At 43.8% G+C, this 14,297-nt stretch overlaps 1 protein-coding gene across 6 annotated transcripts in view; it reads right to left on the reverse strand.

Moving 5' to 3' along the window:
* The window catches only part of tmem259 (transmembrane protein 259), a 354,282-nt gene extending 340,202 nt beyond the window's left edge, over positions 1-14,080 (reverse strand). For 2 of the 6 annotated variants that reach the window (XR_013962312.1, XM_080733066.1), the window contains exons 1-5: positions 13,447-14,080; positions 8,614-8,713; positions 5,381-5,690; positions 1,437-1,652; positions 161-262 (exon numbers count right to left, since the gene is read on the reverse strand). Coding sequence is in view for 5 of the 6 variants with exons in the window: in XM_080733066.1 (XP_080589192.1) it covers positions 161-262; positions 1,437-1,652; positions 5,381-5,677 (615 nt within the window). In the remaining variant the exon portion in view is untranslated. Of the gene's footprint in view, positions 1-160; positions 263-1,117; positions 1,218-1,436; positions 1,653-4,774; positions 4,867-5,206; positions 5,297-5,380; positions 5,691-8,613; positions 8,717-13,446 lie in introns of those variants that run through there. The other 4 variants (XM_080733067.1, XM_080733068.1, XM_080733069.1 and 1 more) reach the window with 4 other exon arrangements.
* Between the last annotated feature and the right edge of the window lie 217 nt (positions 14,081-14,297).

Here is a 14,297-nt window from a genome sequence, read left to right on the forward strand (position 1 = left end):
GACACGGGGAGAACATGCAAACTCCACACAGAAAGGCCCTTTTGCCAACCCCACCTAGGGTGTGGGCGCTGATGACGCGGAGGAGGAACACGGCCCCAGCACTATTTACCATTTACAATTTTGCTGTTCCCGATTCTATGGGTGCAGTTCCCCTCCTCACCTGAACGGAGCTGTTGTCAAACATGTCCATGGTTAGCTCCTCCTCTTCCTCCTCTTCCTCCTCTTCCTGGAGGGGAGGAGCCAGGCTGAGCCCCGTCCCCTGCTCCCATGTCTCCTAAAGAGGGACACAGGATGACCATATAAGGAGACAGGATGACGTCATGGCCTGAGCGCTGCTATTGGACACCGTCATACAATTAGTCCTGTTGTTTTTGACAGCAAATTTAGATTTAGTTTTAGTCATAGTCTTTAGAATAAAATGTATTTTAGTTTTAGTCATAATTTAGTCACCTGAAAAGTTTTAGTTTTAGTAAAATTTTAGTTGACTAAATATCATAAGATTTTAGGCGACTAAATCTACAGTTGATTTAGTCGACGATCATTTTATAACCACATATAAAAATACAAAAGGTGTAAAAGGTGTTCTTGGCAGTTAAACAGTTCATTATCCCAAAAATTACAGAAACACATGTTACATACTACACTAAAATGTGTTCCCCGGCCTGAATGGGTTAAAAATACCTGGCAAGAAATGTGTTAATCATGCCTGACGTTGGGACCGGCAGTTTAAAACCATAGCGCGACCTCTGCTATGGACACTGGACAGATCCATGTTGATAACAAGAGTGTAGAGCAAGTGTTGTACCGATTTGTGTGATTTTAGGGCAAAATGTGTAGGAACAGTGTCCAAAAATGTGTTTTGCAAGAATCGGCCTCATGGTGGCGCTAGAAGAGGGCCATGTGAGAATTGGGTGGAGGTTGTGGTTTGGCAGCCAAGGAGTGTGTGTGTAAACTTTGGCATGGATCGGGGCAACGGTTGCGGAGATATGAGCAGGGGAAAAGTGTGACGTTTGACGTGTGACAGACTGACTGACAGCCGGTGGAGGTTTTGATAGTAACTGCGACCGTCGCAATGACATACAGTATCTATCTATATATATATATATGTGTGTAATACATGTTATTTACCAGCAGAGGGCTCCTTCACCAGTCCTCTGAACCATCAGAATCATAGAACTGTAGGAATATCGGAGCTCTGCTGCTGTTCCTCTGAATCTATCTATCTATCTATCTATCTATCTATCTATCTATATGTGTAATACATGAACCCTACCAGCAGAGGGCTCCTTCACCAGTCCTCTGAACCCATCAGAGTCATAGAACTGTAGGAATATCGGGGCTCTGCTGCTGTTCCTCTGAATCTATCTATCTATCTATCTATCTATCTATCTATCTATCTATCTATCTATCTATCTATCTATCTATATGTGTAATACATGAACCCTACCAGCAGAGGGCTCCTTCACCAGTCCTCTGAACCCATCAGAATCATAGAACTGTAGGAATATCGGAGCTCTGCTGCTGTTCCTCTGAATCTCCACACGGAGGATCCCATCTCTGGGCCACTTCTCTCTCACATGCTCCAGACAGTTGATGGGCGAGCGAGAGAACGCTATGTGGATGTAGGCTAGGATGAAGAGGACGAACAAGGCCTGAGAGAGAGAGAGAGAGAGAGAGAGAGAGAGAGAGAGAGAGAGAGAGAGAGAGAGACAGAGAGGAGAGAGAGAGAGAGAGAGAGAGAGAGAGACAGAGAGAGAGAGAGAGAGAGAGAGAGAGACAGACAGAGAGAGAGAGAGAGAGAGAGAGAGGAGAGAGAGACAGAGAGAGAGAGAGAGAGAGAGAGAGACAGACAGACAGAGAGAGAGAGAGAGAGAGAGAGAGACAGAGAGAGAGAGAGAGAGAGAGAGAGAGAGAGAGAGAGATTTGTATAGTGCTTTTTAAAGATGGGGTGCCATGATCTCTCCCCCCCCCCCCCCCCCCCCCTATAAAACATGATTATCAGGTATTATGATTATACTAGGAGGAAGATCTTTTCCAAAAAAAGTGTACAGAAAGAGTTAAAATGATGTTTTTATGTGGCCACACCCACCAGTTCATTGGTATGCGTGGTTGTCATGGTGGGTGGTGACCCAGCTGAAGTTAGCCACACCCACGTATGTTGGGTGAATGGCAATTAGGGGGGAGCCTCCAGCTAAAACCCAAATACAAAGGGAATACATAATTGCTCATAACAACCAAACCAGGGGGTCTAATGAAGTATTGTCAACCTCCTAGACACATGAAAACCAGAAAAAGTACAAAACTATGGCACCGCCTCTTTAAGAACAGTCACTAAGTGCTTGACAGAAGAATCAGTTAAATCAAACCAGAATCATCAAAACAAGCAGTACAACACAAATCATAGATTCAATATTAATAGATGAAAAAAACTATAATAGCATACATTAAAGTTATACCATGTAACTTCTTTTATAAAACAAATCTTAAAATTGTCCTAACTGTTAAATTGCTAAAGTTTTAGAACCCCCGCTCTGTTATTTTCAGCTTCTGAAGCCTTCTCTTTATATGTTTTCTATGAGACGTGAGGGGGGTAAAATTTCCCGGCAAAATGATGTCATCTCCCACATGATACACTACCGGCCAATCACAGCGCGGATCATACACCACCGGCCAATCACAGCGAGTCTTGCTGTCTCTTCAGGAAGTAGCTTCCCTCAGCAACTGTGTTTACATTGGTGAAGGAATCTTGCCTGCTACTCCCTCAATCCTGGTCTAAAAATGACGGGAGACGGCTCTACGGATGCGTATCGGCGAGGCGGAGGTGCTCGCGGCAGCCGCGGTGGTCCGCGACCACCGACCGAAAAAAGCAATACCGCTACTGACCACTAGTTGAGCAGCTTCCACAGTACAGCTTTAAGATCAGGACAATCAAGGGAGCCTAGGGTTGAAGGCAGTTCTATAGAGGGGAGTTTTCAGGAGAGATTTAAAACAGGGCAAAGAGTCAGCAAGCCTTATCTCTTCGGGCAGATCCTTCCAAAGCTTTGGGGCTCTAAAAGCAAAGGCCCGTTCGCCTCTAGTTTTATACTTGCAGTCTGGGACCATCAGTAGTCCTTTTCCTGAGGATCTGAGTTCACAGGATGGGACTTAAGGGTCAAGGGTCAGGTCAGTCTGAAATGTAGGACGGAGCAAGGCCAGATATGGCCTTCTAGGTGATAAGTGACATTTTAAACTCGATTCTAAAGGAAATGGCCAACCAGTGCAGAGAAGCTAAGATGGGTGTAATATGATCACATTTCCTGGTAGCAGTTAAAAGCTGTGCGGCTGCGTTTTGGACAAGTTGGAGACGGTGAATAGATTTGTTGAGGAGGCAGGAGAGGTAATTAACCTGAAACACAAACCAGGCTACACTTCCAGGACTGGGTCATAAACTGGTCCCTGACGTCTTGGCCCAGCCCAGCCCGCCTCAACCGGCACAAACCCAACATAGACGATCTACAAGACCACACCGCGCTGTGGCAGTGACACGTTGTGGGCTTCTAGATCAGCTGTTGTTTGGCTGGGGCTCCTGGTCCAACTAAACAAACTGTGTAGAAAGTCCCCAACCCTGTCCTTTTATCTGTCTGTAAAAAGTGTCCTCTCCAGACCATGAATGCAGTTTTTACTGTGGTGAAAGAAATGCAAATGACCCTCTTTCCATGCCATACCTGAAGGCAGCATTCAAGAGAATTGCCTTGTCCAAACTCTCCTGAACTTGAACGCAGCATCTTATACTGAAAGAATCTCTCTGTAGAAATCCATGCCGTTATGCTTAGTTCAGTGTGGTATCAAGCACCGAAAATAGCTGACCTCCAAGATCACAACACGTCGCGCTGTAACGCGTTGTGAGCTTGGAGATCTGCTATTTCCAATATTTCCACCAAAAGGCCCCTTTATAAATGTCAGCCCCTGCCTCTCTAACATTCTCTGTACGTCCCTGCTCAGTTTGTTGACTCAAATACCAGTCCAGGATGATGTAACGTTGTAGTTCCATGACTCAAAAAGACTCGAAAAGACTACACCGCGGTGTAAAGCCTTCCACCGCCCAGGCGACTATGATGCCGGCTTTACAGGTCTTCATTTACCAAGTGGACCCGGCGGGTTCATTTTGTACCCCCTCTGGGTTACTAAAAAACTAAAAAACACACCCAAGATGGCTCTAATTCCTGCTACGTTACTATATGGTATACTAGGGTCTAATTCCTGCTACGTTACTATATGGTATACTAGGGTCTAATTCCTGCTACGTTACTATATGGTATACTAGGGTCTAATTCCTGCTACGTTACTATATGGTATACTAGGGTCTAATTCCTGCTACGTTACTATATGGTATACTAGGGTCTAATTCCTGCTACGTTACTATATGGTATACTAGGGTCTAATTCCTGCTACGTTACTATATGGTATACTAGGGTCTAATTCCTGCTACGTTACTATATGGTATACTAGGGTCTAATTCCTGCTACGTTACTATATGGTATACTAGGGTCTAATTCCTGCTACGTTACTATATGGTATACTAGGGTCTAATTCCTGCTACGTTACTATATGGTATACTAGGGTCTAATTCCTGCTACGTTACTATATGGTATACTAGGGTCTAATTCCTGCTACGTTACTATATGGTATACTAGGGTCTAATTCCTGCTACGTTACTATATGGTATACTAGGGTCTAATTCCTGCTACGTTACTATATGGTATACTAGGGTCTAGCATAGGATAGGGTATTTTACCTTCAGAAGGACAGAGAACTCAAAGATCCTCCTAAAGGACGGAGGGAACAGCCTAGCGTAGGTGACAGCCATCTTGAAGAACAGGGCGTGGAAGAGGCTAGGGTTAGGTAGGGTAGGGTAGTAGGTAGGTTAGGGTAGGTTAGGGTATCTTACCTTTAGCAGGACAGAGAACTCAAAGATCCTCCTAAAGGACGGAGGGAACAGCCTAGCGTAGGGTTAGATAGGGTAGGTAGGGTGGTAGGTAGGTAGGGGTAGGTTACCTTTAGAAGGACAGAGAACTCAAAGATCCTCCTAAACGACGGAGGGAACAGCCTAGCGTATGTGACAGCCATCTTGAAGAACAGGGCGTGGAAGAGGCTAGTGTAGGGTTAGGTAGGGTGGTAGGTAGGATAGGTAGGGTATAGTAAGGGGTAGGTAGATAGGGTAGGTTACCTTTAGAAGGACAGAGAACTCAAAGATCCTCCTAAAGGACGGAGGGAACAGCCTAGCGTAGGTGACAGCCATCTTGAAGAACAGGGCGTGGAACAGGCTAGTGTAGGGTTAGGTAGGATAGGGTAGTAGGTAGGTAGGGTGGTAGGTAGGATAGGTAGGATAGGGGTAGGTTACCTTTAGCAGGACAGAGAACTCAAAGATCCTCCTAAAGGACGGAGGGAACAGCCTAGCGTAGGTGACAGCCATCTTGAAGAACAGGGCGTGGAACAGGCGGTCCCTGACGTTGATCAGAGGGTTCTGGTTGAGGTTGGGGTTCCGGAGGGGGCGGGGCCCCGGACCCCCCAGGTTGTTGTTGTTGTTGTTGAGCGGCAGGTTGTTGTTGTTGTTGTTGCCGTGGTTACCGGCCACGCCCCCGGCCACGCCCCCACCGGCGTTGTTGTCATCGTTGTTTCCTCCCTGCTGTTCTGACATGGTGTTTGGAGATCTGTGAAACCACGGCAGCAGAGGAGGGGTGTTAATAACAACTGTTCTATTTGCCATTTTTACACCTCCGATGCCAAAAAGGTCCAGGAACGCAGTGGTGTTTTTGATATCAAATTTAGATTTAGTTTTAGTCATAGTCTTTTGAATAAAATGTAATTTAGTTTTAGTCATAATTTTGTCACCTGAAAAGTTTTAGTTTTAGTCTAATTTTAGTCGACTAAATATCATAGGATTTTAGTCGACTAAATCTACAGTTGATTTAGTCAACTGAAATGTATTTTGGCAGGCCTTGATGGCATCGTAATGACTGATTTCCCACTTGGTTGCGTGCTGAAAATAGCAGATCTACAAGCTCACAACGTCACAGCGCGACACGTTGTGAGCTTGTAGACCTGCTATTTTCAGCACTCAACACCTGAGAGCAACCAAACATAAAATGACTCTCTTCTCCACAAGTCCCTCCCTAACGTTTTAGTCTAGTTTTTATTTTGTTGACGAAAATTCTTAGTTTTAGTCATCACAGCTTAGTTTTTAATTAGTTTTCGTGAGTGAAAAAAGTGCAGTCGACAAACATTTTTCGTCATAGTTTTAGTCGACGAAATCAACAGTGCAGGAAACATGATAAGAATTACGGCGGTTGCTGCGCCACGGCCTCGTTACCACGTCCAGGGACCTGGTAGTCTCTAGGACCTGTGGACCTGTTAGCAGGTTAACAGGGGCTGCCCGTCAACGGGGAGGCCGTGGGCACAATGGGCACGCGGCGCGGGCACTAGGGATGGGAAAACAAGTGATATTATCTTGATAAAAAACACTAACAATATTTGCATCGTGGAGATTTAATTGATGGTGATATCGTCCTCCGTCCTCTATTATAATTGGTAAACGGTACTTATAATATGCATACTTGATATGGGCTTTTTTTCACGCTCTATCATGTCTTTGCCAAAAACTAGCTCACAACATTTTGTGAGCTTGTCGATCTGCAATTTTTTGGCAAATGTTCCGCCCCAGGATAATGGATTTTGATTATCGTGATAATATCATAAATTATTTTGTCACAATAACCGTGATGTGAAATGTTCATATGGTCCCTTCACTAGCGTGCCATGCACACCACCACTAGCCTGACACTCAGCCTGAATCATTTCGTTTCACTCCATTATTCAGTCTGAACTCGCTTCCACCGAAGGCGATTGCAGGGATGGGCGTTGCCAAAAAAAAGGCAGTCTTCAGCGATTGGTTCAGTGTGGCTGGCTAGTGGCTAGCCTGTTGCTTGCTAGTGCTACTTGCTAACCAAAGAAACAGTCAGAATAGGAGCACTACGAACTAGGAATCAAACACAACATAACATGCCTGCTACTGGTGTTTCATAGCGAGATCGATACGATCGCATTTTTCCGCAATTTACCGCATTTTATCGCGACGCGATGCACGGTACGGTACGGCGGCGGCGCTGGTGTACTTGGAAACACACATGAGTTCTGGGAAACCCCCACCCACGCTGATCACAAGACGCTGATTCACGACATTTAAAGGGGTGTGGCTAGCGATTCAGGGTCTGGAACTAGGCTACACCACCACCGAAAGTCTGGTAAAAACAATGAAAGATTCATGGCACCATGATGAGGGGTGGTGGTGTTTTTATGAAGGAAATCAAATTAAATTCTCTGCATTCTCAGGCCGGGCCAGTCTGGACCAACGACTGTTTCTCAGGAGTCTGGGCTAAATGGAGTCCACAGGGCTGTGACATTCATAAATATAATGAATATAAAAAAGATACAGTATTGGACAGGCATAGTGAAGGCATCCTCAGCGGTGGTTCCATAGAATGCAAATTAACCCATTTGAACAAATGACTAAAATACTTCCATTTTAGACTTGGTCATCAACCGCTGCACACTGCAGATTATGTCACATTATTTAACTATAAATTGTGGTCCTATATCACAAAGTGGCGAGTTGTAGGCTTGTAGATCAGCTATTTATATGTATATACCATATATATGTTTTAACGGAACGGAAGTGATTATGAGAAAAGGAGATTATCTCAATAATAATAGTGGTAACCGTTAGAACAGTGGTTCCCAAACCTTTTTATCTCAGGGCACCCCATAAATATTGTTTTAATCCGAGGCACCCCTACATTATAATTTTCACTCCCAGCACCTTATATTCATAGCATATCGTCGTTGTCGGGTGGAAACCAACCTTGTATGTCCAAAACTGTTCGTTTTGTATTTATCATCTATAAAGTGTACTAAACTAGTGAAAACAGCAGATCTACAAGCACACAACGCCTCGCATCGTGAGGCGTTGTGTGCTTGTAGATCTGCTGTTTTCACTAGTTTTGTGTGACAGTCTTGTATGATGAAGCAGGGCTTTGCTTTACCAAAAGACGTACACATTTGAAACTTGGAGATACGAGGTTTCTGCCCGACAGTGACGATATTTTAGTGATTATGTTGCAAGGAAAATGTTGAGATAACAGCCATTTTGGTTAGAACTGACTGAAAATAACTTTGTACTTTAAAATGATACTAAATATATTTTCAAGTGTCCAAATAAATTCCAAATATTATCAGATGATCTTGTGGCACCCCTAGACTGCTGTCATGGCACCGCACTTTGAAAACCCCTGTGGTAGAGGATGATGGCATGCTGTGTCAGCACCTGTTGATGTGTTGTAATGATATAATGATGTAATGATGTAATGATATAATGATGTAATGATATAATGATATAATGATGTAATGATGTAATGATATAATGATGTAATGATGTAATGATGTAATGATATAATGATGTAATGATGTAATGATATAATGATGTAATGATATAATGACCTGTTGTATCTGCTGTTGATGTGTTATAATGATATAATGATGTCATGATGTAATGATGTAATGATATAATGATGTAATGACCTGTTGTATCTGCTGTTGATGTTATTGTTGTCTTCTCTCTCAGGGTCAGGTCAGAGGTCAGAGGTCAGACAGCTGGGAGATCACTGAACTGCACCCAGGTCTGCTAGGAGGGAAACAGAGACACCTGCTGGTCAACCACTGTCACTGCACCCAGAAACACATTTATCAGACTCTTAATCCATATAACAGTGATTTACAGTTAACAAGGTCAGACCATGTATACTATGTTATTGTTTTACTAGATTGATATTCATATGCATTTGTTATACTGTTGTTAATGTACTGACATGTTATCTTGTTTATTATAGTGATGTATGATCTGCTTATTGTAAGTCACTTTGGATTAAAAGAGTCTGCTAAATGAATAAACTGTAAACAAACTGTTATACATTAAATACATAGAATCTAGATCAGTGGTTCCCAAACTGGGGGTCCCCAATTTATTTTGGGGGGTCCCCGGATGATTAACTAATGTGCAGCATTGTTTTCTCTCTCAACAGTAAACAAACCAACATAAAGTTTAAGTGTATAGAGGGTATCTCTTGGTAGGCCAAATTGACCTGAGTACTGATTTGTACTTGCAATATTGTATAAAACAGGACTTGGGTAGTTAAGACCTGAGGTTGGTTCTATGAAATGGTTTTCTGAAAAGTGTACATTGCTGTGTGTCTATTTGCCTCCAAGAAAGGCAATAAGAGACAAGAGTACATGATATCAATGACTTTATTTGTTTAACTAAATTTGTGTTTGCAGAAATACCATTTACAGTTACAGTGCAGGGGTTTCTTCTACATAACGTTATCAAGCATCACATTGTGTTCCATTCATGAATGTGTAGTCAGTGATGTTGTCCTTTTGAGTTCTAAATATAAGCCAATTCTCCCATGTGTTGAGGAATTGTGCTCCTCGCCATCTTAAATCATGTGTTGGTTTCTCCTCCTCAAAGCTCAGTTCCTGCTCAGAGGTTGGAGGGTCTGCTTTGTGCCACAACCATGACCTTCTGGAGCTGCTAGAACAGGGGTTGACACCAAGGTCTCAGAGGCACTTGCCCGAAAAGTAAATTGTCCATTTTAAAATGATAGGTAAAAATTTTAATTACAGCTCAATTTAACACTTATTTCTTTACTTTCTGGGGCTGTGCGACAAAAAATAAATAAATCATACCTCAATACTTCCAAATCCAAATACCGAATACCTACATAGCTATGATTGAATATGTATATGGTTTCACACTATATTTTTAAGTGTAGCAACAGTCAAAACAGCACAGTATCGGTAAACGGCGCTCTTATTTTACATTCCACTGACCAGAAGACAGCCCTCTGGCCACGTTCAGGTGTTTAGACAGACATCTCGTGTTTATAGACGGTTGCGTCACCTCCCAAATGAGCACTTGCCCGGCCAGGCAACCTGAAAGCAAACTTCACCTGCCCGAAACTTTTATTTACCTGCCGGGGGGCAGGTGGGCAAGCCTTAGTGTCAATGCCTGTAGAAGGTCAACAGGCCTGACTCTAAGGTCCAGGAGTTGACACTAAGGGTTGATTCACACTTTTAGAGAATAATTTATTTGGGTTCGGCTCTGTCTAAACTATGATATGTATGGCGTCATTCAGAGGATCGGGGGAGGGGGGGGGGGGGGGGAGGTAACCTCATTAATTTGGCTCCGACTAACGCCATATCATAGTTCAGACAGCGCTGAACCTAAATAAATTAGTCTCTAAAAGTGGAGTATGAATGGACCCCAAGGCTTGCCCACCTGGTTGACCCTGGCAGGTAAATAAAACTTTCATGCTGGTGGAGTTTACTTTCTGGTTGCCCGACCGGACAAGTGCTTGTTTGAGAAGGGGACGCAACCGTCATCTATAACAGGGGTGGGCAACTTTGATGATGGCGAGGGCCACTATATTTCCACCTTCATTCCAGAGGGCCACATTGCATATTACTACGTCCGACTTTGCCATTCTAGTATCTTATACCAAAGAAGCAAAAATAGCAGATCTACAAGCTCAAAACGCATCACAGAAGATCGGCTATGTTTGCTCCTTTTGAATTGGAATCCTGAATTATTTTTAGTTCATTTTGAATTGGAATCCTAAAATGTAACATTTTGATTTAATTTCAAACGCATTTAGTTATGTACTCATGTTAACTTTATGAATCTAAATGCAGATACATTGGACATAAAGAAAAATACATTTTAATACTACTATACTAGTCATTAAGCTACTAATATAGACTGACGGAATTAAAGCAGGTTATGTTTGGAATTGTAACAGCTGAAATCAATAATATATCAGTATTCCGGTATCAACCTGCGGGACGCATTAAGTGAAGGTGGGGGCCGCATGTGGCCCCCGGGCCGCCAGTTGCCCATGTATGATCTATAAGCACAACACAAGTGTGCTCTGTCTTCTGGTCTGTGGAATGTAAGGTAAGAGCACTGTGGACCTGCTGTATGATGAGCTGTTTTCACTGTTGCTACATTTAAACATATAAAATGAGTGTGAAGCCATATTCATATTCATAGCTAGGGCAGGGACCCCTTAGTTGAGAGAGAGATGAAGCAGGGACCCCTTAGCTGAGAGAGAGATGAAGCAGGGACCCCTTAGCTGAGAGAGAGATGAAGCAGGGACCCCTTAGCTGAGAGAGAGATGAAGCAGGGACCCCTTAGCTGAGAGAGAGATGAAGCAGGGACCCCTTAGTTGAGAGAGAGATGAAGCAGGGATCCCTTAGCTGAGAGAGAGATGAAGCAGGGACCCCTTAGTTGAGAGAGAGATGAAGCAGGGACCCCTTAGCTGAGATAGAGATGAAGCAGGGACCCCTTAGTTGAGAGAGAGATGAAGCAGGGACCCCCACAACCTGTTCATAGATTCCATATAGTTTCATTGTTTGACAGCACAATCATCAGTGTATTTTGGATTCATGTCAATTTGTGTTTTCAGATATTTAACCACTTGAACCGTCAATACTTAATAAACTTGATCTTTCACTCTGTACTTAGTCTGCTCTTTTTCCCCTCTACACCAAACCTCTTTGCCAAAAAATAGCAGATCTACAAGCTCACAACGCCTTGCAGCGCGAGGCGTTGCTCTCAGGATATGGGGGTTCAAGTGAATGTATATAAAAAAGGAGAAAATATGTTGCTATCACACAGAGATTTGGAGGACCCCCTGTAGTAACTCTGAGGACCCCCCGTTGAAGACCCTTAGCCTACAATATATAATGAAGACAGAAAGCACACCATACCCGTCATAGGGATGCCCTTAGGGCAACCTGAAAGCAAACTCCACTTGCACAAAAGTTCTATTTACTTGCCACAGTGTCAACACTCTGTCTTTTCAGTAAAGCTCTCAAAACTCTGGGACGTTCTACCCCAGACCCTCACCCTCTTTTATTTAAAGACCCCAACTTTGATCACATGTCATCTCTTGCACTGCAATCTAAAGACTTTAAAATCCTTAGTAACTCTGGGAGTGTGGACAATGCCTCAGTAAACTATAGGATCATAGAACGCAGAGACAGCGTAGCGTCTCAGTAAACTATAGGATCATAGAACGCAGAGAGACAGCGTAGCGTCTCAGTAAACTATAGGATCATAGAACGCAGAGAGACAGCGTAGCGTCTCAGTAAACTATAGGATCATAGAACGCAGAGAGACAGCGTAGCATCTCAGTAAACTATAGGATCGTAGAACGCAGAGAGACAGCGTAGCGTCTCAGTAAACTATAGGATCGTAGAACGCAGAGAGACAGCGTAGCGTCTCAGTAAACTATAGGATCGTAGAACACAGAGAGACAGCGTAGCGTCTCAGTAAACTATAGGATCGTAGAACGCAGAGAGACAGCGTAGCGTCTCAGTAAACTATAGGATCGTAGAACGCAGAGACAGCGTAGCGTCTCAGTAAACTATAGGAACATAGAACGCAGAGAGACAGCGTAGCGTCTCAGTAAACTATAGGAACATAGAACGCAGAGAGACAGCGTAGCGTCTCAGTAAACTATAGGATCATAGAACGCAGAGAGACAGCGTAGCGTCTCAGTAAACTATAGGATCATAGAACGCAGAGAGACAGCGTAGCGTCTCAGTAAACTATAGGATCATAGAACGCAGAGAGACAGTAGAAGTACTCACATCAATGCAGCCCGTAGGAGGTAAACAGAGTATTTGTACTTTTCTACTTCTACTCAGAGTAAAGGTATATGTCTCCATATATGGGCATAAAAGGGATTGTGTTCCCCTGTCATCACAGGGAGATGTAACGGAGGTGATCCGAACCTCCCCACCTAGCTTCGAACCCGGGTATCCCGCGTGAAAGTCCAATATCTTAACCATCACTCCAAAGGGACATCCCTATGGAACGAGAGCAGCTACTAGACTTTTGAGGCTTCAGGCTGGGGCTGCGACTCTCTCCGACACACATATATGGGCATAAAAGGGATTGTGTTCCCCTGTCATCACAGGGACCTCCATATCTCCATATATGGGCATAAAAGGGATGGGCTCCCCCAGGGATCTCTCTAACAGTTCATCATTAATATCAGGGAACTCCATATATGGGCATAAAAGGGATTCTGTTAGTGTGACATCACCGTGAAGCCAGAGCGTGATGTCAGAGCGACAAACCCATTCTGTTAGAGTGGTTCCCCTGACATCACAGTGACATCAGAGCGACAAACCCATAGATCATATAAAAAGTCTACACATCCAGACGGACGGACACGCTGTGATTTTTCTCATAGTAAACTGCAACCTTAAAAAGTACTCAATGCAGCTGCTGGGAGGTAAACTTTTACTCGGAGTATTTGTACTCAGAGTAAAAGTAAAAGTACTCACATCAGGGCAGCCTGTGTGTAAACACATCTGTGTGATGGTGATGATATGATGACGTCAGTGTGAGGGAGAGGAAGATGAAGGCTTGTGGAGCAGCAGAGATCTGTCCATCACAGACAGCTTGTAGATCTGATTATAATGCTTATAGATCTGCTATCATGCTCCCATGAGACACACACACACACACACACACACACACACACACACACACACACACACACAGCAAGCTGCTAACTGACAGCTAACAGGCTGTTATCAACACATTTTCCTTAGATCTCACAGACTACACTGTCTAATAAACAATGTAAAGCTTTCATATTAGCTGTAGATCTATCAATAAACGCCACACACACACAGCAGCTAACGTTAGCTAGTTAGCCAGCCTACCCCCCACACACACACAGCAGCTAACGTTAGCTAGTTAGCCAGCCTACCCCCCACACACACACAGCAGCTAACGTTAGCTTCACTAGGCTAGCTGTCCGTCCATACTGTCCGCTCGCGCGTCCTTGTCATGGGTTCTATAGATCAGATATTTGTCTCAGATGTTGTCTGTTAAATCCCTGGTAGTTTGTGGTTTGTTTTCCCAGTAGTTTGTGTTAAAGGGAAGCTAACAGTTAGCCGCTAGCTGCTAACTGATGATCATAACATTCTGGATGGAGGAGAAGCCAACGACGAGCAGGACAAGAGGGCACTTCCGCTCCGCCGGGGAGAGTCAGCGCAGCTGGAGCCCCGCTAGGCGGCTAGCGCCCCCTACTGCACTGGTTCATATAGCTTTTCATTGAGGGAGGATTTTATTATTGGGTTGCATTAAACTTGCATGTCATATGAAAAGGTACAGTATCATGATAGTG

Source organism: Nannobrachium achirus, assembly GCF_963921795.1.
Source record: "Nannobrachium achirus genome assembly, chromosome: 1".
In the NCBI taxonomy this organism is placed as follows: Eukaryota; Metazoa; Chordata; class Actinopteri; order Myctophiformes; family Myctophidae; genus Nannobrachium; species Nannobrachium achirus.